Below are 23,182 nucleotides of genomic sequence, written 5' to 3' on the forward strand. Positions count from 1 at the left end.
ATAAAAGCAGATTAATGTGTTAAAAAATTCTTGTTACTTCACCACATAGAAGATTAAACTTTGGTTTATATCAGCACATTAATATTTGATCTTAGGAAATAATCTTGAAAACTTTAACTGATTGTGCTAATTATAGCCAACTTAGTTACACAAACTTTTTGAGATTTATCCTCCACAAATTTTGTGCAACTTTTGTGTAGAATGTCTTTCTACAACTTTTTATTTTACCACATAAAAGAATTTCTCATTCAAAAACATTTATTTTTCTTTTACTTTTAATATTAAAATATATTTCCATACCTAGAATTTTCTTATATTTCTTTCCTAGTTATTGACCCTTTTAAAAATTTATATTCTGAAACAATCCTTATAAAATTTCTGATTTAGACAAATTACTCCATTTTATTTATTTATTTATTTTTAATTAATTAATTAATTAATTAATTTAGTTAGTTAGTTATCAGCAGACACAACATCTTTGTTGGTATGTGGTGCTGAGGATCGAACCCGGGCCGCACGCATGCCAGGCGATCGCGCTACTGCTTGAGCCACATCCCCAGCCCAAATTACTCCATTTTAATAAGATGAAATACTCTGTTTTTATAATATTTTAAATGAAACCTAACTGAAACCTTTGTATATAAAATTATACCTGATACAATCTCTTTTTTGGGGGGTATCATGGATGGAACTCAGGGGTACTCAACCACTGATCCACACCTCCAGCCCTATTTTGTATTTTATTTAGAAACAGGGTCTCACTGAGTTGCTTAGCACCTTGCTGTTGCTGAGGCTGGCTTTAAACTTGTGACCTTCATCTCTCAACTCCAAGCCACTATCCCCATGCCTGGCTGATAGAATCTTAACTCTCTCTCTCTTTTTTTTTTTTTAGGTGTAGATGGACATAATATCTTTGTTTTTATTTCTTTATTTTTATGTGGTGCTGAGGATTGAACCCAGGGCCTCATGCATGCAAGGCAAGCACTCTACCACTGAGCTACAACTCAGCCCGAATCTTAACTCTTAATAACCTTGTTTTTAGTGAAGACACAGAAATGATTAATGTTTAAATATATTATGGAATTTAAGAAGTCAAGAATATTTGATTTTATATTTAGCAGTTGATGTTTTAGCATTTTTTTAAAAAATTAATTGTAGATGAACATGATACCGTTCTTTATTTATTTTATGTGGTGCTGAGACTTGAACCCAGTGCCTTACACATGCCAGGCAAGCACTCTGGGTCACTGAGCCATAGCCCCAGTCCAATGTTTTAGCATTTTAACTTTGCAAATTAATCTGATGTCTCCTCTGGTATATATGAGATCATTTATGAAGATTAATCCCATTGATGTTAAATCTAATTTACTCATTTTTAGCTGTAAAACCAAGATATCAGACAAGTGTAGTTAACAGTATTAGCCGTCTCTTCCCTGTTGAAGAAAAATCCTAGAAACAATGGATATTGCATTCTAGATATTTTATAGAAACCAACACCATATTAATTGTCTGATCACCTAGAAAAACTTGTGAGCCAGTAATTTTAAAGTCATTTTTACTCTCATGGGTTCATGAATTTAAATTGAACTTCTTTTTTTTAAGTCACATGAACTAAAATGTATTTGAATCTATTTGTTATTTAAATTTTAAATTATGAGTGCTCATTTATCTATATGCCAATTTCAATAACATGTACTTGATATATGGACAAAAGCACATAAGTAGACACAACAATACAATACACAGGTGTGCACACATTCATAGAACAGACAGAAAACAAAGATCTTGTAGCCTTTTGTAGGTACATCTCCACAGGTAGGAGACAATGCTACAGATGTCTATTAAAGCCTCTATTAGATATAACCTACTAGAAATTAAAATAGAGCTTATCAGACCTTTGCATTATGACTTAAATATAGGGCAGTCCTATACTATTGGAAATGATAGATGCAAAGTCTGAAAAACATGGTGGACACTGAAATCAAAGATTTAAGTGGCCACTTGTCCTCAGTGGCTATTGGATTTATTCACAACGTCACCATGTCTATGTTCTTCTTAGGATTTTGTGAAAGGAAAATTTTCCCCTGTATTTGAAAGCTAACTCTTGAAAAATTGGCCTCTGAATAAAGAGTGTAAAAATCTCTATAGCTAGATAAAATAATACTGATCAGAAAAATATATCAATTTAGGCATGCAGGATCAAATGTGAATTCACAATAAAATCATGAGCTCAAAAATATAGAAATTTGCAGGAGTTCTAAAAAAATGATGCAGCCATAATTATTCTAGTAAAGGAGCATGTAGAACATCTTTATCAGATCAGAGTGCACTTTTGGATCAGATTAGAATTGGTCCAGATGTTTAGAGAATGAGAGTGCTGAAATCCTCAAGTAAAGATTTTTGAGGTAAATAAGACTTGTATGTATGAGATCATTCCATTTTTCTCCCTGTGCTATAGTGTTTAGGGAGGAACTTGTTAAGAAAGCAGGTGGTAGAGTACAAGAGCAGATAAGATAGCCATTTAGGTACTACAGTGCCTTGAATTTAAAAGTGACACCTTTTTCCCCTTTGGTCTCAAACTGGTTTTGGATAAGACCTCTGCAAGCCTTGGAGAGATAAAGATAGTTGGAAAGCTAAGGAGAAAAGAGGCAAAACCTCATGCATAGGGTACTTTAATATTTTTTTTTCCTTTTGTAAAATTAGTCGCTGAAGGTGTGGTGCTGTAGTTTATGTTTCCTTTGGAGACTCTTTTCCATTTCCCCAATTGGTAGTCAGGCCAGGTTTGGATGCAGAAAATAATAAGACATCTCCATTTTTCCACTGTGATTAGGTCATCTCCCAGGCCTTAGTGGCAGCAGAAAATGAGGCACTTTTTCTTGCATGTCTGTGGGCCAAACTTATCCCAGGTTTTCAGTGTGTAGTCTAGTGGTGAACCTGACAGAATTGTTGAGCATGAAGCTCCATCTAAGTGTGAGAAAACAGAACTCAGTCCCTGCGCCAGAGAAATTGTCCATTTCATTAGGGACATCTCCCTAAATGAGTTTCTGACAGTCAGCAAACCCGCCTCTCTCTCCTTGATCTGTTGGATTTATTGGTGCCTCACTGGTGAGGATGTGAGGGTCTCTGTTTTATTGCACGCCAGAGACCCTGGAGGACTCACACTTAGCAGCCATGAATGATCTACCTCCTGCCACTATTAAACTTCCAAATATGATGACCCAGAGGATAAAAAAATGACCTACAGTGGGGTATAGTCCTCTGCTCTGCAGGCTAAAGGAATCTCCAGAGGGTAAGGAGAACAGTGGTTGTTAGAAGGTTAACACCCTTTTCTCTGAGGAATTTATAGAAGAAGTGAATTGAAAAATGCCTCCCTTTTTGCAGCCAAAGAAACTAGCAGAGCACAGAGACATCACTGGGGAGAAGTCCTACAGGCTTTTAAGGGCTTAATAGGTGAACAAAGGGGACCCAGGCACTTCCTTACGAACCACTCCACGTTCAGTGTCCCTCTCTCAATGGCTAGAGTCCAGTCAGTGAGGGGAAGGGTGCTCGGGAGGAGCCTGTGGGGAGTGCAGCTCCCTCTCTGGAGGTGTATGTCACTGAGGTTCTCACTCTGCACCACCTAATCAACCAGTCATGTAGGATACCCACTGGGCTGTCCAGAGAGGGGGTTGGGGGAGAACTTTGAGAGTCACTGGGGAGTGGCCCCAGCCAGAGTCTCATAGTTGTCTCACCCCTTTGTTGGTCTCCAAAGGCAACCAGCATTAAGGGACGCTGTCTACTGACACTAGACTCACTCCGAGGCTGGATGGGACAGTAAGAAACAGCTTTGGCAGAACCCAACATGCCTGACCCACAGGACAGGTGATTAGGAGCCACCAAGACTGTGAACCCTCACATCTGAGTCTTGTAGAAGGGTGGATTGCAGTTACCATGTTTAATTAGCCAACAAGTGCCTATTATTGCCCCCCAGAAAGGAGAGAGACAGAAAGTGCACCTCAGAAAGCTGTGAGGTGAGAGGAGCTTACCTTGGTGATGACCCCGGCCAATCCCCCATCTGATATCAGACTTGAAAGTCAGGATCAGTCCTCATTCCCCCATGTTGAGGATTCAACACCCCAGAAATGCCAAGGCAAGCACAGAGGGCAATGGCACCAGAGGGCCATTGTAACGGAGGGCCCTGTGTATTTAGGAGACAGAGCTGGACTTCCCTGGAGAGAAGCCGGGACCCAGAGCTGGTGTGTGTGTGGGGCAGGTGTCTTGCCCTTGTATAGATCTCAGGTTTCCTTCCCTCCCCCACCTCCCTGTCCTGCCTACGTGACCAGAAGGCAGGAAAGGAGCCTCACGGAGGCTGCTCACTATCAACTCCCTGTGTTGAGGACTAATGCCCTAGAGCTGGCCACTGCTTAAGAGGGGGACGTGCTCTGGAGGTATCAGTCTTCCATCTCCTTCTCTTTGATGATCAGCCCCATCTTTCCGACCTGGTCATCCATTACCCATGCTGACTGCCTGTCTCTCGCCCTTGACTCACCGTGAGCCTTCCGCTGGGCTGGCTGGGGCTCAGGAGACCCTGTCCATCTAGAGCCAGGTGGACTTGAGATGGTGAAGGTCATAAGGAGAGTAATGGAAGAAGATTCCAGGCTGAGGAGATTCCTGTACTTCAGCCCCAAGGCGGCCGAGGCACTAGAAGCCATTGTAACAGGAGGGCAGTGTGGGGGTGGAAGCCAGCCCCAGGCAGACCCTGCCTCCTGAGCCGGGAAGTTAGGCTCCCCCGGGGCAGCAGGGGCTTCAGCGTCCCACTTTACTGGGACCAGATCCAGTGGCACTTCCAGGAGCAGCCTGGCAGGTGCAGTGCAGGGCAGGGGCGGGGCCGGGCAGCAGAGGCCTGTCCTGAGCAGGAGCCAAGTCTGAGAACGAGCCCATTCTCTTTCCTCAGTAAAAGCCTGTTTCGTTTCCCTCCTCTCATTTTCTCCTTTTAGTGTTTTAGAACTTTTATTTGGAATGATTTCAATATTTCACAGAAAATTCCAGATTAAGAATAGGACAGAGAATACCTATACCTATCAGATTAATATTACAGCCAATCATAAAAGCTTACTCTTGGTAAAAATCTCACTCTTGGTAAAAGTCTCAGCGGGGAGCACTTGGGGCTGGGAGCTCTGAGCTGCAGATGGCATCTAGGGACTCATTTCCACTTAGGCTTGGGCACTGAGATTGCTCAAGGACAGGAGTGAGATGGGACAACAAAGACTGAGGATGGTGGCCTGGGGACAAGCCAGGTAAGGAGAGAGGACACTGTAGAGGGGGGTAGGAGGGGACCAGGGTGGCTGTGACATAGACTCAAGGAGGTCCCAAAGGTTCAGTGCTGCTATGTCCCTTTGAAGTCAGAGTTGAGGGCCACAGTGGCAGACAGAGACCCCAGGAAACCGCTAAGGCAAGGGCAAAGCGACAGTGTCCATCCTAAGGGGTGGGTGGGGGTGTGCAACCCCAAGGCTCAGCTCCCTTACCGTGACCCCACCCTGCGATCCAGGCCTTGAGGAGAGGCCAGAGGGTGGGAGGCCACTCTCGGCATCTGCAGTGTCCTCCCTGCAGAGAGGGGCGCGGGGCAGTTCCTGGGTGGGGCTGGTGGCCGTTGATTCTCATGTGTTTCCCCAGCTCCTTGGTCAGCTTGATGGAGACATTCAATGAGAAGGCTGAGCAGCTGGTGGAGATTCTAGAAGCCAAGGCAGACGGACAGACCCCAGTGTCCATGCAGGACATGCTGACCTATGCTACCATGGACATCTTAGCCAAGGTAACGAGTGATGCCAGGCCAGGGGGCTGGGGGGGGACATGGGTGAGGTCTCTTTCTCTCCCTCTTCCTGCTGCTGCCCGCCCCCACGGGTGGGTCTCCCCTTCTCATGGAGTTTCATATTTGTGACTCCTTGGATGTCCAGAGCAGCCTACTGTGAGGCTGGGGCTGCACTTGTGATCTCCAGACGGGACCCAAGAGGTGTGGGGCCGCCCGGCTGAGCTGGGCGGGTTGGTGGCAGAGGCTGCCTGGCTCCTGACCCACCTCTCTGCACCCCCAGGGCCTGTGGCAGGCTGGTGGCCACACAGACTCAGCACTGACCCAGCCCAGCCCTTTGACAGGAGGTCAGGCGACTGGTCGTGCGAGGCAGCAAGTGGAATCAACACCAGTGTTAGTTCCAGCAATTCTCTGAGGCTGGGCAGGATACCCAGGGAAGGCCTCACCCGGGGCCAACACGTCCCATCAAGGAGGGAGCCAAGTCTATCAAGTAGCTACCCTGTGCTCTCAACCCCACAACTGCCCGTGGAATTGTCACCTGTCACCACGAGGAGTGGATGACATGGTACACAGAATCCCTTAGCCCGGGGCCGACCCTCCAGCTCAGTGGTGCCAGTTCTGCCTGAATCTGCTGTCCTCCTGCTCCCCAGGCGTGACCTTGCCCTTCTCTCTCTCCAGGCAGCTTTTGGGATGGAAACCAGCATGCTGTTAGGTGCCCAGAAGCCCCTGTCCCAGGCCGTGAAGGTGATGTTGGAGGGCATCAGCGCGTCCCGCAACACTCTGGCCAAGGTGATGCCTGGGCCCCCGTTCCCTGGTGACCAGCTGCCGTAGCTGTGCTGTTTGCCTCTGCTGAGGCACCTCCTCCAGTACTTATTTTCTTTTTTTTTAAGAGAGAGAGAGAGAGAGAGAGAATTTTAATATTTATTTTTTAGTTTTTGGCGGACACAATATCTTTGTTTGTATGTGGTGCTGAGGATCGAACCCAGGCCGCGCACATGCCAGGCGAGCGTGCTACCACTTGAGCCACATCCCCAGTCCTCCTCCAGTACTTTTTCCAGAATGGGTTTTGAGTTCTAGTGTGGCTGAAGTGACTTCTGAACCAGGATTTACCTGTAAAACCTCAAGTGGGAGCACAAGGCTTAATTACATTAATGTAATTAGGAGTTAATCTTTCTCTCCTGTTAAGTGATCCTGCAGCAGACTTTCTAGGTGGTTATGATGGCTCCGCTATGTCCCATGTTCCTGGACCTTCCCACTCTATGTTCTACTGTCCTTTGCACATCACCTTACTGTTATAAGATGACTGCAGAAGCTCCAGTCATCCCTTCCTTATTCCAGATATGAAGAAGGAAGAAATGGGAGAGGTGTTCCTGAGGTTATCTCCAGGTTCCTCTTCTGTTCCCTGGGACTTCAGTCTCTGAGTTTGCAGTCCTCATGCCACCCCATCTTTATAGCCATCCATTCTATTCCTTTGTGATGCAGTCTGTACTGGCTCCATTCTTCAGGGGTCCCTTCTCTTTAATTTTTAATTTAATTTAGTGGCGCTGGGGATCAGCCCCGGGGCCTCATGCAGGCAAAACAAGTGCTCTACTACTGAGTTATGCTCCCAGACCCTTTTAAAATTTCATTTTGAGACAGGGTCCCACTAAATTACCTAGGCTGGCCTCAAATTTTCCATCCTCCTGCCTCAACCTCCAGAGCAGCTGGGATCACGGGTGAGCACCACTGTGCCTGGTCAGAGGTCCCTTCCTCCCAGTGCTATGCAGATGTTCAAAGCCTCTTCCCATCATTTCTAAGGGCTTGGTGCGGGTGGGGGGCTGCTGCTGGGGTTTCACCTGCATCTTGCTCTGGTTCCTGGAGTGGTGGCCTTGTGCTGCAGAGGAACCAGATGGCGGTACAGCTGCACACTCTTTATTCTTTTTTTTTTTTTTTGTGTGTGTGTGTGTGTGTGTGAGAGAGAGAGAGAAAGAGAATTTTTTAATATTTATTTTTCAGTTTTTGGTGGACACAACATCTTTATTTTATTTTTATGTGGTGCTGAGGAACGAAACCAGCGCCCTGTGCATGCCAGGCGAGCGCGTTACCACTTGAGCCACATCCCCAGCCCCACACTCTTTATTCTTATGCACAAGGCAGGAGCCAGGAGGGCACAGAGATCCCGGAGGTGAACAAAGGACAAAGGCCCAGCTTCATGGCATCTTCGGCAGCCAGGGCTCGCCTGGAGGCCATGGCAGGCGGGGGTAGAGGTCCATCGCGCCTGCTGGGCTCCTGCTCTTGATGCCCCTTCCTGCGCCCCAGGTCTCAGGGCCGTCTGACACGTCCGCTGAGGGTGCCCGATGTGCTGTGCCAAGGAGGCACAGGCTCTGGGCCACCACAGTGACTACTCTGCAGCTCGCCCGCCCCTCGGCCCCTGGAATTGGCTCGTTATTGCCTGGGAAAGTTCCTAACGGGGCTTCAGAGCAGGGCAGCTCACCGCTCGCCTCGGCGGGCTGGATTTTGATGCCATGTGTCTTGGCCCTGGCTTCTTGGTCTCTCCGCTGGCCTTGTGGTCTTGAAGGCTGAGCTGACCTCGCAACCTCCAGACTCGGGGTGCGTTACCTTAAGTATGGCCTCGAGAGCTGGTCCACTTTTTAACTCCTGACTTTCAGACATGGCTGTTAACCCCATAAGACTGGGCGCTGCTTACCTTCTCACCTGGCCCCCTGGACATGTGGGACTCCCCCTCTGAAGGGTCCTGTTTCTGTTGCCACCTCCCTGACTGACCTTCCTTTCTCCCAGCTTGCCAGTGCTGCTGTGGGCTCCCGAAGTCCTCTCGGGGTGCAGGGCGGGGAAGGGAAGCGCGTGTTGGGGACGTCCTGAGTGGGGCTCTCGTTCAGTTCATGCCAGGGAGGAGGAAGAAGCTCCAGGAGATCCGGCAGAGCGTCCGCCTGCTCCGTCAGGTTGGCAAGGACTGGGTTCAGCGCCGCAGGGAGGCCCTGACTCGGGGGGAGAAGGTCCCCGCGGACATCCTCACCCAGCTCCTCAAAGGTGCGAGGCTCCTGGGGAGGGCCGGCGGGCGGACGGGTGGGCACTGGCTCCTTGCCCTCCCATCACCCTTGACCCTTCTTCCCCAGCGGCTTCAAAGGAGACAGGCAGCCCGGGTGACCCGGGACTGACAGGTTTCCTTGTCCTGCAGCTGAAGAGGGAGCCCAGGACGATGAGGTTCTGCTGGACAACTTTGTCACCTTCTTCATTGCTGGTTTGTACCTCTCGGGTGGCCCAGGCTCAGAGTTCTGCAGGAATGGTGGGCACTGCTGGTCACTTAACCCTGGCCTGAGAGATTTCGCAGGATCTCCGAGCACAGTCCCCCCGCGGGTCTGGGGGGCTGTCTTGGTGACCTCGATTCTGACTTGCTCATGGAGCTGGCAGCTGTGGGCGGGCTTGGTGTGCGGGTTCAGGGTTTCCCCTTCCTCAGAATTGGTGAGGCGTCCTTCGTGTAGATGGCACAAACAGACATGCTGACGACTTTGTTTATTTGCTCATCAAATGTACCTTGAGTGTCACTGCCCACTGGAGAAGTCCTCCTCCCCTCCAGGAGCCCTCAGCTGCCTCTTCCTCAGGGAAGCCCTCAGTGATTGCCCAGGCTGCACCTGCCCCCGGAGCTGCCCATGACGCCCAGAGCCTCTCTCTGCCTGTCCCAGTGTTAAGCTGCATTTTTACCTGCAGTAATTCAACAAGGTCTGTTTCCCCAGGTGACAGCACATTCCTCTGCGACCCCAGGTCCAGGGTAGTGGTGCCCACACAGCCTGGATGAAATGAATGATCAAATGAATGAACTCTGGGCACTGGGGACCAGCCGAGGCCAGCTGGCAGTCCAGTGCAGAGGCAGGCCGAGGCCTCCTGTTGGATGAGGAGCTGTGCCACAGGGACAGGGTGGAGAGGCTCCTGGGGGTGGGGGGAGCACCCCAGAGGCTGCGAGGAGGGAAGCACCTTTCTTTTTTCTTTTTTTTTTTGTGCTGGGGATTGAACTCAGGGGCACTCGACCACTGAGCCTCATCCCAGCCCTGTTTTGTATTTATTTAGAGACAGGGTCTCACTGAGTTGCTTAGCACCTTGCCTTTGCTCAGGCTGGCTTTGAACTCGTGATCCTCCTGCCTCAGCCTCCTGAGCCTCTGGGATTACAGACGTGCACCACCACGTCTGGCATGAATGGCTTCATTTTTTCGCACCAGGAACCCAGGCCCTGATGGAGCTTCTGGAGTGGCCTGGGCCTCAGTCTCCATATCTGTAGATGGGGGCTGGAGGTGCTCTCCAAGCTTGGGCACAGCCTTCCAGTGAAGACCGGATAAGCCCCTCCTGTCCTCAGCCCACCCTGAGCTCTGCGTCTGCTCCAGGGCACTGAGAGAGGGCAGGCAGGTGTATTTCTCCTTCCATGTGCCTGAGAAGAAACAGGCCCAAGAGGGAAGCACCCCTGGAGGGACAGTGGTCAGTGCAGAGGCAGGCCCAGGGCAAGACCTGGCTGTGGGGCTGGCCCCCTTCCTACCCAGGACCCGCAGCCTCACTTCCCAGGGCTTGCTTGCTGTGTTGTGGCTGGGCTGGATGGTAGTGGCCCCCTGGGAAGCCCCCCCACCTCTAAGCATCTGCAACTCCCACGTTCCTTCCAGTGGCAGCTGGGAGGATCCAGACCCCCTCAATTGCACCAGGGCTGCTAGAGCTCAAAATCAGCCCCCAGGAAGCCTACCCTCTGGCTGGGGTTGTCCCTGTCACTCCTGGCGACTAGAGGCTCCTCCCTTGCTGGACCTCAGGGGCACATTCTTCTCAGTTCCAGCTTGCCTTTCTGCAATATGGGGGTGAGCACCCTCCACCCCTCCAGGCCCTGAAGCTCCAAGATGGCTGGAGGGAGGAGCTTTTCGAACCCATAGCTGGACTCTGGTACTTGCTGATGCTGACTGGCACAGGAATGTCTCCTGCATATTCCATCCCTGGGGGACAGATAGGCTTCTAGGAGCCTGGGGTCTTGGAAGCCAGGTGGCCAGCAACCCCACGGTCCCATGTGGCACAGTTGCCCTTCTTCCTTCCTGCAGGTCACGAGACTTCTGCCAACCACTTGGCCTTCACGGTGATGGAGCTGTCTCGCCAGCCTGAGATCGTGGCAAGGTAGGAGAGCTGCACTTGGGGCTGGAAAAGGTTTTTTCCTGATGTCTTGTTTCTGAAGGCCACCTGCCCCCAATTCCAGTGGCAGAAACCCTCCAGTGTACCCTTCTTCTCTCTGCCCCAGAGCCTTTGCACTTGCAGTTTCCTCTTCTGGAAGGTCTGGTTCTGTTTTTCTACCAGAAACCACCCCCACCTCCCTCCAGCAAACCCTTCTCAGATCCCAAAGCAGCCCTGTGCTTCCCCTCCTGGCCTCCCCCCAGCAGCTCACAAATATGCTTCCTCCTGGGACTATTGGCTTCGGGTCTGTTTCCACTAGGAGACCAGAAGCTGCAAGAACTGTGGTTCTATCGGTCCCTACGCGTACCAGGCTCCACTGGCACTGAGGACACGGCAGCATTCTATCTGAAGTGCTTCAGTTGGCAAGGACAGGAGGGTGTCCCTGGGGAGAGGGGACTGGAGCTGGGTCAAATTTCCCTTGGTTTCCTTGCCATCGGGTGGCAGACAGGTGCACGAAAGCATCTGATTGTACCTGGCTGGGGGCGGGCAGAGCCCCAGTGACAAGTGTGGCCCCTCACTAGCGTGACAGGTAGGAAGGAACCGAGACTATGACAGAGGCTATGTGGCTTTAAAATGTATAATAGTAATGAGAACTTCACAGGACAAGTCAGGGCGTGGGCTGTGGCTCAGTGGCGGAGCCCTGGCCGGGCACTCGCAGGCCCTGGGTCTGATCCCAGCACTGAAGAAACCACGGAAAAGACATCAAAGTTACAATAATAATGGTGGTAAGGCGCCGGGGTGTCCCCTCCGAGGCAGTTCCCGCGGTGGCTGGGTTCCCTTCTGCACCTCCCACTCCGCACGCAAAGTTCCATGCCCTCCCTGGGTCCCGGGGCCTGGCTGCTGTCCGCCCTCGCTCGGCCCCGGGGCCTGGCTGCTACCTGCAGGGTCTTGCCGTCTTGCGGGCACGTTATGGAGCAGAGTTCACTTGTGATATTGGTCCATCTCCAGGACCTTGTTACCTTCCCAACCCAAAACTGTCCCCTTGAGCAGCGCCCTCGGAACCTCCCCAGCCTCCGCCACCCTCATCCTTCCCTGGGCCTGATGCAGCCCTCTGGGGGCTGCCGCCGCCTTGGTCTGTCTGTGGCCGCCTTCTCAGCAGTGGCCTCCTCCGCGCAGCCGCAGGGTCGTTTCCTCCCCTTGGAAGTGAACCATGGGCCTAGATAGACGCCAGCCTCTCCCTCATCTGTCCCGTGCTTCCACCTTTGGTTCACCGCAAATTAATGCCAGGACCTCATAGTCCAGGGGCTTGGTGGCCTCTGTAGTTGCTGCCTCGGGACGCACCCCAGAGCACCATCGCCCGGTTACATGGCGACTCCATTTGTAACCTTTTGAGGCCTGGCCGTGCTGCCTTCCCTGGCAGTCACCCCTTTGTCTGTCCCCACCCACAATGCACAACGCTCCGTGTCTCTCGACTTCAGGAACAGGAACCTCGCAGGCAGCCGTCCTACTGCCGGGCTGGAGCCCAGGGCCTTGGGCTCACTGGGCAGGGGCTCCCACCTCAGCGCGCCCCATGTTACCCCAACCGCACGCACCCAGACTTGCCCGCAGGCCCTTGCACCGCTGTGTTGGCCGCCATCACCAGGCCCTGCTGGACACACCACGCACGGCCCGTGTGGGGTGTGCGACCTGGGGCTGACTCCAGCACAGGCGTTGGTGTCTAGGCCCCTGGGACGCAGCTCCCGGTGCTCGATGGCGGCTGGCACATGGGCACTGTGGGCAGGGAGTCTCTCTGGGGACAAACTTGCCTCTTTCTTACCTACAGGCTGCAGGCTGAGGTGGACGAGGTGGTTGGTTCCAAGAGGCACCTGGACTATGAGGACCTGGGGAGACTGCAGTACTTGTCTCAGGTGTGGGGTGTGCAAAAGAAGCTTTCGGGCAAATGTGGGCCATTTGTCGAGTCAGGCTGCCGCCTCCGGGGACCCTTTAGTACAGTGGTTCCCAAATCTGGCTGCCCCTGAGAACCCTCTAGGAGATTTCATGCCTCTCTCGGGCCTCAGCTGCCCCCACACTAATGACAGCAGTGGGGAGAGGCTCCCAGGCAGTCCCACCATGCAGCTCAGGCTGGACACTGGCCCTTGGTGGGGGGCGCCACTTCTCCACACCTGGGCCCATAAGCCTGGGCTTCCCTCCTGGAGCCAGGCTCAGCAGACTCCAGACCACTCCGACGGGCACCCGAGGAGGCCCAGCCAGGCCTGCTGGCTGCACAGTAGCCCCAGGCCCTGGTTCTCGGTGGGCAGGAGCCCTGGCTTCTGGTCCCGGCTCTGCCACTGTGGCCTTGTACAACTCCCTTCTCCTCTGGGCCTCCGTGTCTCATCAGTCACACGAGGAGCTGGGTTGACCGTGAGGCTAGTGTCCTGGGCTCAGGGACTCAGGGCTGGGCTGTGGGTACACTTTAGCCCCGTGGGCAGGACTGAGTTGGATGCAGGGCTTGTGCTGCACGTTCCCTGGGACTTTCTGACCTCTCTATTGTGTGTCCTGTGCTTTTGAAGGTCCTCAAGGAGTCGCTGAGGCTGTACCCACCAGCGTGGGGCACCTTTCGCTTGCTGGAGGAGGAGACCTTGATTGATGGGGTCAGAGTCCCTGGCAACACTCCACTCTTGGTGCGTAGGGACTCTGGGGGGGCTGGCCTGCTGGCTCCCGTGGTGGCCAGTTTGGAGCTCTGTACTGCAGCAGGGACATCCATGGGCCCAAATCATCCTTGCACTGGGCTCTCCTGGCTGTCCTGAGCTTTTTCCTTTGAGTCTCATTGTGATCCTGTGAGATCTTTTTTACACAGTCCAGTTCAAAATCATGGTGGGTAATTGCAGAAGGGAGGTCCTACCTATACAGCTGAAGACACTGAGGTTCAGAGAGATTAGGTCACTTTCCTGGGGTCACTCAGCTAGTGGACAGGAGATGTGGGATGTGCCTGGATTCCCATCTGACCCAAACTTGCCTTAGTCCCCTCCCCCTGTTTCATAAGCCCTCTCCCGCCAGTCAGCGTCCGCCTGCCACCCTCTGTGTGCTCCTGGGGTGTGCCAGGATGTTTCTCTGTGTGTCTGTCCTTGGTGTAGCCATTCAGGCATCCGTTTATGTAAGGACCTTCCTAATCCACTCCCACCACCCATCTGTGTGTGCACCATTCTCCGCACCCCAGGAATGGTCACTTGTCCTGAGTTTTGTGTTTGCCATACCGTGTGTGTGTGCACGTGTCCCCACGTGGTGGCGTGTTGGAGGACAGCTGAGCTCGGTGTGGGCTTCTCCCTGAGGCTGTGGATCGTCCACTTCTGCTGCTGTGTGAGGTCTGCTGAATGCACAGGCTACCCTGCTCCTCAGTACTGGGTCAGGGGCGTGGGAGGGGCTTCCTGGGGTCACTCAGCTGGTCACTACCTTGAACTCCACGTGGCTGTGTTTCTGCCTCCCATGTCCCTCACCACGTGGAAACGTGTTCTGGGCTATGCCCAGGAGGAGCAGGGGCATGGGACACGTGGGTGTTCAGCTGAACAGGTGACCCAAAGTGCTTGCCCGCCTGGTCCTGCTGACCAGGATGTGCCTAGGACATAGCTGGTCCTCCCTCAGCCTCCCTGGCACTTACATGGTGTCCTATGTTTTATTTTTTGCAATCAAATAAGCATAAAAGTATTTCCCAGCAGTCTTGATTTGCACTTCCCTGATTCCTGGGGAGGTGGTACGTCCCTACACTGCTTTGTCTCTTCTGTGAGATGCTGACTTGGTTTCCCCTTTTGGGTTGGTTGACTTTAAGAAAGTCCATAGTCATCTGTTGTCTGTTACATGCATGGCAATTGTCACCCCATAGACTCGCGGTTTGTCTTCATGAATGTGTTTTTGATGATCTGAAGTTCTTACATTTTCAGTGGTTCCTTTTTTCACTTTGTGCTGTTGAAGGAAAGCTTCCTTATCCTGGCTTCCAAAGGCTGCTCCCTTCCTCCTGTTCACTTCACCATTCTCCATGTTTATTTTGAGGGTTAAGCTCTTGGCCGTGTGGAGTGCTTGTGTGTGTGGCTGTGAGGTAGGGATCTGCACTCTGTGTCGCGGCTGCCATGGTGAGGTGGACAGGGGGCCACTGAGTCCACAGAGCCAGCGGCCTCACAGCAGGCTACTCCCTCGCAGTCCTGAAGGCTGAAGCCCAACATCAGGTGTGCGCAGGGCTGGCTTCTCCCAAGGCCTGTCCCCGTGGCTCATTGAAGTCATCTCCTGGCTGTCCTCACATGGTCCTCCCTCCGTGTGTCTGTGTCCTGGTCTCCTTTTCTCGTAAGAACACCAGTTGCATTGGACGAGGCCTACCCTAATTCCCTAGGTTTAACTTAATGACCTTTTAAAAGCCCCTTCTCCAAATACAGTCACATTCTGAGGTTGGGACTTCAGCCTGTGGATTTGGAGGGGGCACAATTCACCCATAATAAGACCCATTTTTGTTTGTGTGGAGGACGATGCGCTCTGGTCCCCTGGGCTACCCAGCCTCCTCTAGTGTATGTCAAAGCCTCATTCCCCATTCTTCATTCTGTTTGGCTGGTCATTTCTTCAATGCCTCTGGACCAAACCACTCCAGCTGAGGGCCTTCTCAATAGCTGGCCCCTCCCTCAGGCAGAGCACAGCCTGCAGCTGCTGCTCCCCCTGGCAGCCCAAGGCCTGTGAGCTTGGACAGGCAGACCCATCTCCCACTGAGCACCTGGCTCCCTGGCCATCTCCGTCACCTGGGCCTGGTCCATCCTTACAGGTTGGGGACAGTGGTGCCTGCATCCCAGGCAATTGAGAAGATCCAGTAGGATAAGGTACATCCCAGGTGTGGCACAAACCCCTGGACTGGGGGTGCCCTTGACCCCAGCCCCAACTCCCCAAAGCTGCCCCCACTTTCTGGAGTTCAGCACCAGCCTCCCTCCATTGCACAGCCCTAGGCTCTTGGCACAGAGAAGCAGGGGTGGGCCAGCTTAGGAAGACACTGTCCAAGGGGGAGAGAGGCAGAGGCCAGTTCCCGAGGCCCAAATTTTGGGAGCACATTGCTTTTCCAGGGCCAGAGGCACTGCCCCCAAAGGCCGGGGCACAGGGGAAGCATCAGCTCCCAGCAGGAGATGCCACCAGTGCAGGTTCAAGGCTGGAGGTGGCTGCAGCCCCCACCCCACCCTAGAGGGGAAGCAAGAAAGAACCCGAGGAGCAGCAGCTCCCAGGAGCCAGAGGGGCAGCCTCGCAGGCTGGACTGCGAATCTCAGGGGCTGTTTATTTTCTGGGAGATTCCAGAGAGGCATTGAGCCGCTCTCTGAGCCTCAGTTTCCTCATCAGGAAAACAGGGGTACCTGCAGCTCCCATGGGGCTGCACCTGGTCCAGCTGGCAGTACAGATTGTCCCCTTTCTTCCCCTCAGAGGCCGTCCCCTTTCTTCCCCTCAGAGGCTCTCTGGGGTCCCGTGGAACCCCATTCCTGCCTAATGGGTGGGGAGGGAGGTGCTGCTCTTCCCACAGTCACCCCGTGGGCGCCGCGGTGGGGGAGGGTGAGAGCCGTGAAGCAGACCAGCTCCTCTCCGGCAGTTCAGCACCTACGTCATGGGGCGGATGGACACCTACTTTGAGGATCCACTGACTTTCAACCCCGATCGCTTCAGCCCTGGAGCCCCCAAGTAAGTCCCCCATCCAGTGACCTGAGTGGGAGAGGGGCCATCACAGCAGCCTCTGGTCCGGGCCATGAGCCACCTGTACCCACAGAGCCCTCACGGCTCCCAAATCCCTGTGAGGTAGCAGGGAGGAAGTCACAGCTCAGAGAGGCCAGGCAGGCCCCGGGCAGAGCTGGTGCTTGGCCCCAGTCAGCCTGACTCTCACACAACTCGGAACCAGCACCCTGGACTGGGATGCCACCTGACCTGGCCAGCACCTGCCTTCCCCGCCTCACAGCCCCTCCCGGGAGGTGGGAGCCATGAGGTCTGGAGACAAGGGGACAGTGCATTGATGTGTCAGAGCAGCTGTGAAGAGCTGAGCTCCAGGGACAGGCCCTGAGGTCAGACCCAGAGGCAGAAGAATGACCTTGGGCCAGCTGCTCTGCCTCTCTGAGCCTCACTTTCTCCCTGTGTGAATCAGTACCATGGCAGCCCCTTCTGGGAGGGTCAGGAGCGGGGCCGTGGGGGAAAGCAGGTCCATAGTCCGGCAGGAGTTGCAGCTGAGGTCTTGTGCCCCTGGCAACGGATAGCCACCACGGCTGTGCGCCCCGCCCACCGCAGGCCTCTCCCCCCTGCAGGCCTCGCTTCACCTACTTCCCCTTCTCTCTGGGCCACCGCTCCTGCATCGGGCAGCAGTTTGCTCAGGTAGGAGGGCAGGGCTGGGCTCCCACCCAGCAGTGACTGCAGCTGGGCCTCTTCCACCCCTCTCTGGGCCTGGAGGGCAGGAGGTTAGCTGGGGGCAGTCGCCCCGGCTGGCTGCTATCTGGCTCACTGTCTTTCCTCTTCCTCCCTCCCTCCCTCCCTCATTCCCTCGGCTTGGCTCTCCCTGCACCTACCCCCAACCCAGATGGAGGTCAAGGTGGTCATGGCCAAGCTGCTGCAGAGGCTCGAGTTCCGGCTGGTGCCCGGGCAGCGCTTCGGGCTGCAGGAACAGGCCACGCTCAAGCCACTGGACCCTGTGCTCTGCACGCTGCGGCCTCGGGGCTGGCAGCCCGCGCCCCCACCCCCGCCCTGCTGACGGGGCTCTGGGCAGGATGGGACTTCTCGGGCCAAGCCGCTTGCCTCCTCTGCTGCCCACGGCTGCCCACCTGTGCCCCTGCCCTGTCCCCTGGCACCCTCCATGCTGGTTCCCAGGGGACCCTCTGCCACGCCTGCTTCTCACCCCTCACCCCACTGCTGTCCACAGCTCTTGGCCGGACTTGGGCCCTGAGTCCCCCCAGCTGCTGCCAGTGTTGCCCCTGCCTCCCAACCTCTGCACTGGCCACTCCCTCAGACGACACACCCTAACTCTTGCTCACTCCCTAAGATCCTCTTCAAGTGTCACCTACCCTGAGAAGCCCTCTCTGCCACCCCCGGCCGGGCCAGGGGCCCCTCTTCTGTGCTCCCTCAGTCACCTGTGCTACCTCTAACACCACACTGACCACACTGTATCGTGAGTGCCCGCTGATGTGACCCACTGCCCTGCCAGGCTGCGAGTGCCTCGGGGGCAGGTTCTGTTGTGCTTCGCTCTGAGCCCCTGTGGCCACCCAGGGCCTGCACAGAGTCGATGCCAATAAACATGTGTTGACTGCATGAATGAGCTGCCCTCTCGGCCAGGGACCCGCCTCAGTGTGCTCACCTGCATGAGGGGGGATGTTGAGCTGCTCTCGCTCAGGACTGGCACCGCTCTGGAAGCTGCTGGACAGATGCCCCTAGAGAAGCCCGCCCAGGTGACCCAAGGGCCCTGCGTTAGTGGAAGCCAGTTCACTGCGTTGTGTAGAAGACCGAGGCCCGGGTGCTGCGTGAGGTTGGGATCACAGGCTTGAGAGCTGGATTCGAAGGGGTCAGGGCCAGACCTTTCTGGAAGGGTCTTGGTGAAGCCAGACAAATATACCTGTGTGCACCTGAGGGCACTGCTGCATCTGCTGGCCTGGCCTGGGGAGGTGACTGCAGCAGCCCCAGGTTGGGGACTGTTACCTCCAGGGTGTCAGGGTGGAAGCAGCCATCCCTTCCTCCCCAGCCTAGGGTGGCCAAGGGGCAGTAAATCCTGGGCAGGACATGTCCTCTGGGTCTGTCCAGGGAAAAGGACCTGCCCCAAGTTCCTCCTTCAGCTTTTGGAGCTTATCTATGAACAAAGACAAAAAACTCCCTTAGCCCCTGCCTGGTGTCTGTCCCCAGGAAGGCCCTTCTGTGCCCCAAGGCAGGCATGGGCTGGTGCCAGGCTGTCTCCTTTGGTCCTTGTCAGTCTTGAATAACAGCTCTGAGGGATCTTCCCACTGAGCAGATAAGGTAACAGGCTGGGGGGCAGAAGCGACATGTTCAGGTAGGCTTAGGATGGGGCTGGGTTCCATGTTTGTTTCTCTCCTCAGCCCAGGGGCATCAGGGGCACCCACACAGGTAGTTCTGCTGCAGCCTCTGGGCAGCGGCTCACTCCTGGCCAGGTGTGGCCCTCCTGCTCCTCAGTGCCATGCCAGACCACCTGAGCACCTGGCCATCTGAGCTGGCCTCCCCAACCCCTCTGTTCCCTCCCTGGGGCCCTTGCACCCCCTGCCCACTCTGGGAATGGCCTGCCTAGGTTTGGCCTATGTGCTTGGCCAAAGCCACCCTTGCTTGTCATCTCTCTGCCCAGAAGCAGCCCCTTCCCATGGCCACTCGACATGGGCCCCTCAGCCCTGCACTGCTTCCCCACCTCCCCTGCTGTGACCTCCCCTCACTGTCCTTGGCAGTGCCATGCCAGCCCCTTGACCAAGTCCACGCCCTCTGCTTCCTGCCATGGCTGAGCCTGGCCCCACAGAATAGTACCTCTCTTGCCATCTACCTGAAAGGGTCACAGTCACCAAGGCGCAGCATTGCAGGGCACAAGTGGCATCCTCTGGAGGAGCCACCTCCTGCTGGGAACATCAGGTCGCCAACTTTGCCATCTCCTGGTTTAGCAGGTGCCCAGCCAGTGCTGATCCAAGTCCTCACACTGTTTCTCACATGCTCAGAGGCCAGGGGTATAAGTATGTGCCATTTCACAGGCAGAGAAGTAAGGCCACGGCCAGGCAGGACGCCCTTTGCACCCCGAGGTGGTCCATAGGCCCAGCAGGCACCAGCACTGCTGGCCTGGGCTTGCCCTCAGCATTGGAACCCCAGGGCTGGAGGGGCAGATGACAGGGATAGCCTGTCACCCCACCCTGGCTCTCCTCTGCCTGTGTTGGGGCCAGCATGTCCTGGCCATCCAGTGCCATTCTTATGCCACAGAAGGGGCCATTTGTGAGGGCCGGGGGCTCTCAGTCCGGGTTTCATGGAAGGGTTGCACAGGCTGGGAGCCTTGGCATCTGGGTGGGGCCCAGAAACTTTTCTTTTTAGGCTTGCCAGGGCTCCTCCCCATGTGCGCTGGCTGGTGCCACTCGCCCAGGTGGAGCTTGTGGCTAGGGCCCAGGTAGGGTGGATGGGATTGAACCCCAAGCTCTGAAGCCAGACAGCCTGGAATCCTGCCTCGCCTGTCTGTCACTGCCATGCCGTTTGGGCCCCAGTTTGCCATCTGTAAGGGAGGACAAGTAATACGACTCATTTCTGAGGGTTGGCGGGGGACTTAAAAGAGTTCGCACGTGGGGCCGCACGGGGGCGCCCCGGCGCAGCGCTCGGAGGCAGAGTGGGCGGTGCCTTCTGCGCCCCGCGGGTCCGGGCTGGGACTGGCGGGCCCCAGGGACCAGCCCCGCGGACGCCTGCGTAGCCTCCTGCAGTAGGGGCGGGGGCGAAGAGGCACAAGCCTGAACCCGCGCCGGCCGGCCGTCTCGGGCATCCCCTGACCACTGGGTTGGGGTGGGCCTGCGTTTCCGTGTCACAGGGGGGCGGCCACCGAGGCGCGGCGAGATTGCCAGGCGAGCAATACCTGGGCGCGCAGAGGCACGGCCACCGAGCTGGTGGTCTCCCATCGCTGCGTGTGGGCACCGTCCGGGTCTGGCGGTGGGACGCTGGCAAGCGGGCAGAGGGGCTAGCCGCCGTGGGAGCGGACCGGGGCCACCGGAGCAGAGAGCTTTGGGTAGACACGCTCAAAGGGGAGGTCGGGAGTGGCCCCCTCACCCCAGGCGGCTCTGAAGAGTCCCGTGCCCACCCGGCCTTCTCCTCCCTCCCGTGTGACTTGGGCAGTGGGCCTTTTCTGCAGGTTCCCTCGCGGGTAAACCTGAGCGAGCGCAGGATGTGGGGAGGCACGGGCTTTGGATCTGCACCCCTGACTGTGCCTCCTCAGCACTCAGCTGCTGCAACTCCTAGGGGACTCCCGAAGAGGGACTCTGAAATGACCCAGCTATCCCAGCCAGCTCGCTAGTAGCCAAGGCTGGGCTGGGAGTGACCTCAGGGGCCTTGGCCTGCAGGGATGGGTGAGTCTTGATCTAGCCTGAAAAGGTGGGATTTTCTTCCTTTCTGCTCTGGGTCCTGGGTTGGTGGCCCTCCTCCGCCAATGTGGGTGGACTGAGGCTGTGCCCCATGGTCCCAGCAAATAGCTGCCTACCTAGAAGGTTCTGGAGGGGCCTTGTTAGGGAGCCTGAGCTGGCTTCTCCTGGCAATCATGGTCAAGAAGGCACTGAGTCCTTTACGGTGGTCCAGAGTCAGGAGGGTCACAAGGGTTGGGTGACTCATAAATCCACATCCACCCAGGCCTCTGCTGGGCTTCGGACAACCTCCCATCTCTGCCTGGATGTCCATAAGTAACTCCAACTGGATGTTGGACAGACACAGGGGCTACCTGGGGCTTGGGTGTGGGGACACTTGCTACTGAGGGAGGGGCATGTCTCTGAAGCAGGGTCATGGAGGGGAGAGTCATGCCCACTTTTACTGGGAGTATTAAAAACATTGATTTCTTCTAGAGCAAGCCCCTTACCTGTAAGTCCTTCTAGCTTATGGAAACCATAGTCATACCTTTGGCACTGTCCTCTGTGGGCAGTCCCTACTGGCCAGTCAGACCCTGGGCAGCCAGGTATGCCCACCCCAGCCAGAGGCCCAGCCTGGGAGTTCTCCCTGCCAAGGGAGAGTGACAGGTGGAAAGGGCAGCTTGACAAGGGGTGGGGTCCTGGAGGAGGCCCAGGCGCACTGGAGCTGCCTCACTGGACAGCACCCACCCTGGAGGGGCCTGGGCAGGGGAGGGGGCAGCTGCAGCAAGAGACCTGCCCTTCCAGAGGGCCAGGGAGAGTTCCAGGTCCATGCTGGCAGGGCAGGGGCACAGGGCCATCTCCATCCTGCTCCTCTCCTCGGGCTCAACTCTGATGGTTTGGCTTTGGTGGGCCCCAGGGGGTGACAGCAGCTGTGTGGCCCCCTCAATCCCTATCCCAAGGGCAGGGCCTATGTGGCTTAGGTGGCCCTGGTACCAGGGAAAGAGCTAGCCCCTCCCTGGGTAAGGAGGAGCATTGATACTGATGGAGGAGCACTTACCTCTGTTGAATACCTGCCACGAGGCCAGCCTGGCCCGGCTGCTCTGTAACCCTGTGATACAGACAAGGGGTCGTGCCCTCTCCCCGTGCCAGAGGGCAGAGGCACAGCCCCTCGGAGCCTCATCTTGCTGTGGAGCCTGAGAGTTTGAGCCTGGGAGGCCTTCCTACCAGCTCCTGTCCCCCTTCACTAATGACAACGGCTTCTCTGCTTCCACCCCAGATATGAGGAGTTATCCACAAGGGACCCAGGAGAGTCCCACTTTTCACACCCCAGGGACACTCAGTGCAGCTGGAGGGGCCTCTCAGGCTTCTTTCCTGGCCGGGAGCCTGGAGTCTGGGAGGGTTGTCCAAGGCCACCCAGGTGGCGGTCAGCTTAGGGGTATCTGGGCTGGGGGGGGAATTAATTCCCACGCTTTGCTGGAGTGTGTGTGTGTGTGTGTGTGTATGCACGTGCACACACGTGTGCTCCTTTTGTGTCCATATTTGTGTGCAATCCGTGGGGGGGGGTGAGGCCCACATGTATGGACCCCTGTGTGTGAGCATTACATGGGCAGCGGCTTCTGTCTCCCCGTGTCTCGCTGTGTTCCCATGGTCCCTGTCTCTGGGTGGCGATGTGTATGCGGGGCTGCATGCCTGAGTCACGTGTGTCTGAGTCACGTGTGTGTGCAGATGCGTGCATGTGTCTCAGGCTCAGGGCTCTCCCTGAGCTGCAGGGGGCGTCTGCTCTGGCCTGAGGCCGTGGAAGTTGTGCCCGTGTCACTGGCCAGACCCTCGAGGAGCTTCAGGCATCCCATCCTCCCGCCATGTCCGGTGGCAGGAGGCCTGCCCAAGGCCACACCTAGCAGGCGTGGTCCCACCCAATACGGCCTGTCCTTCCAGTCATGGCCACCAAGGCCCGTCCTGCCTCTATTTACAGAGGAACCAAAGGCCCAGGGAGAGGGGGGTGCCACCAGGGAGGAGGCGTGGGACTCCTGAGGTGGGGACGGCCTGTGCATTGGCAGGGATGGGAAGCGGGGCCCTCTCCAACCTGCCTCATTTGGACGCCCAGCTTGGGCCGGCCCCACTGATGTCCAGTAGACGGGTGTCCTCTTCCATTGCCCTGTTCCACTTCAAATGGCCCCCATTCCTGCATGACCAGTTCTCTCACTATTCCTGGGCTGTTCCAAGCCCCTTC

General features: G+C 55.5%; 1 protein-coding gene across 2 annotated transcripts in view; it reads left to right on the forward strand.

Moving 5' to 3' along the window:
* Positions 1–18,208, forward strand: part of LOC124080377 (cholesterol 24-hydroxylase) — a 38,529-nt gene extending 20,321 nt beyond the window's left edge. The window contains exons 6-15 of one of the 2 annotated variants that reach the window (XR_009225115.1): positions 5,653–5,791; positions 6,464–6,574; positions 8,662–8,812; positions 8,961–9,023; positions 10,849–10,921; positions 12,738–12,822; positions 13,465–13,575; positions 16,502–16,585; positions 17,197–17,263; positions 17,466–17,538. Coding sequence is in view for 1 of the 2 variants with exons in the window: in XM_046426297.2 (XP_046282253.1) it covers positions 5,653–5,791; positions 6,464–6,574; positions 8,662–8,812; positions 8,961–9,023; positions 10,849–10,921; positions 12,738–12,822; positions 13,465–13,575; positions 16,497–16,585; positions 17,197–17,263; positions 17,466–17,636 (1,060 nt within the window). In the remaining variant the exon portion in view is untranslated. Of the gene's footprint in view, positions 1–5,652; positions 5,792–6,463; positions 6,575–8,661; positions 8,813–8,960; positions 9,024–10,848; positions 10,922–12,737; positions 12,823–13,464; positions 13,576–16,496; positions 16,586–17,196; positions 17,264–17,465 lie in introns of both variants that reach the window. The other variant, XM_046426297.2, reaches the window with a different exon arrangement.
* Positions 18,209–23,182: the final 4,974 nt, after the last annotated feature.

The sequence above is a fragment of the Marmota monax genome, unplaced genomic scaffold (genome assembly GCF_021218885.2).
Source record: "Marmota monax isolate L192 unplaced genomic scaffold, Marmota_monax_Labrador192_F-V1.1 WCK01_AAM20220418_F8-fsc00183, whole genome shotgun sequence".
Classification (NCBI taxonomy): domain Eukaryota; kingdom Metazoa; phylum Chordata; class Mammalia; order Rodentia; family Sciuridae; genus Marmota; species Marmota monax.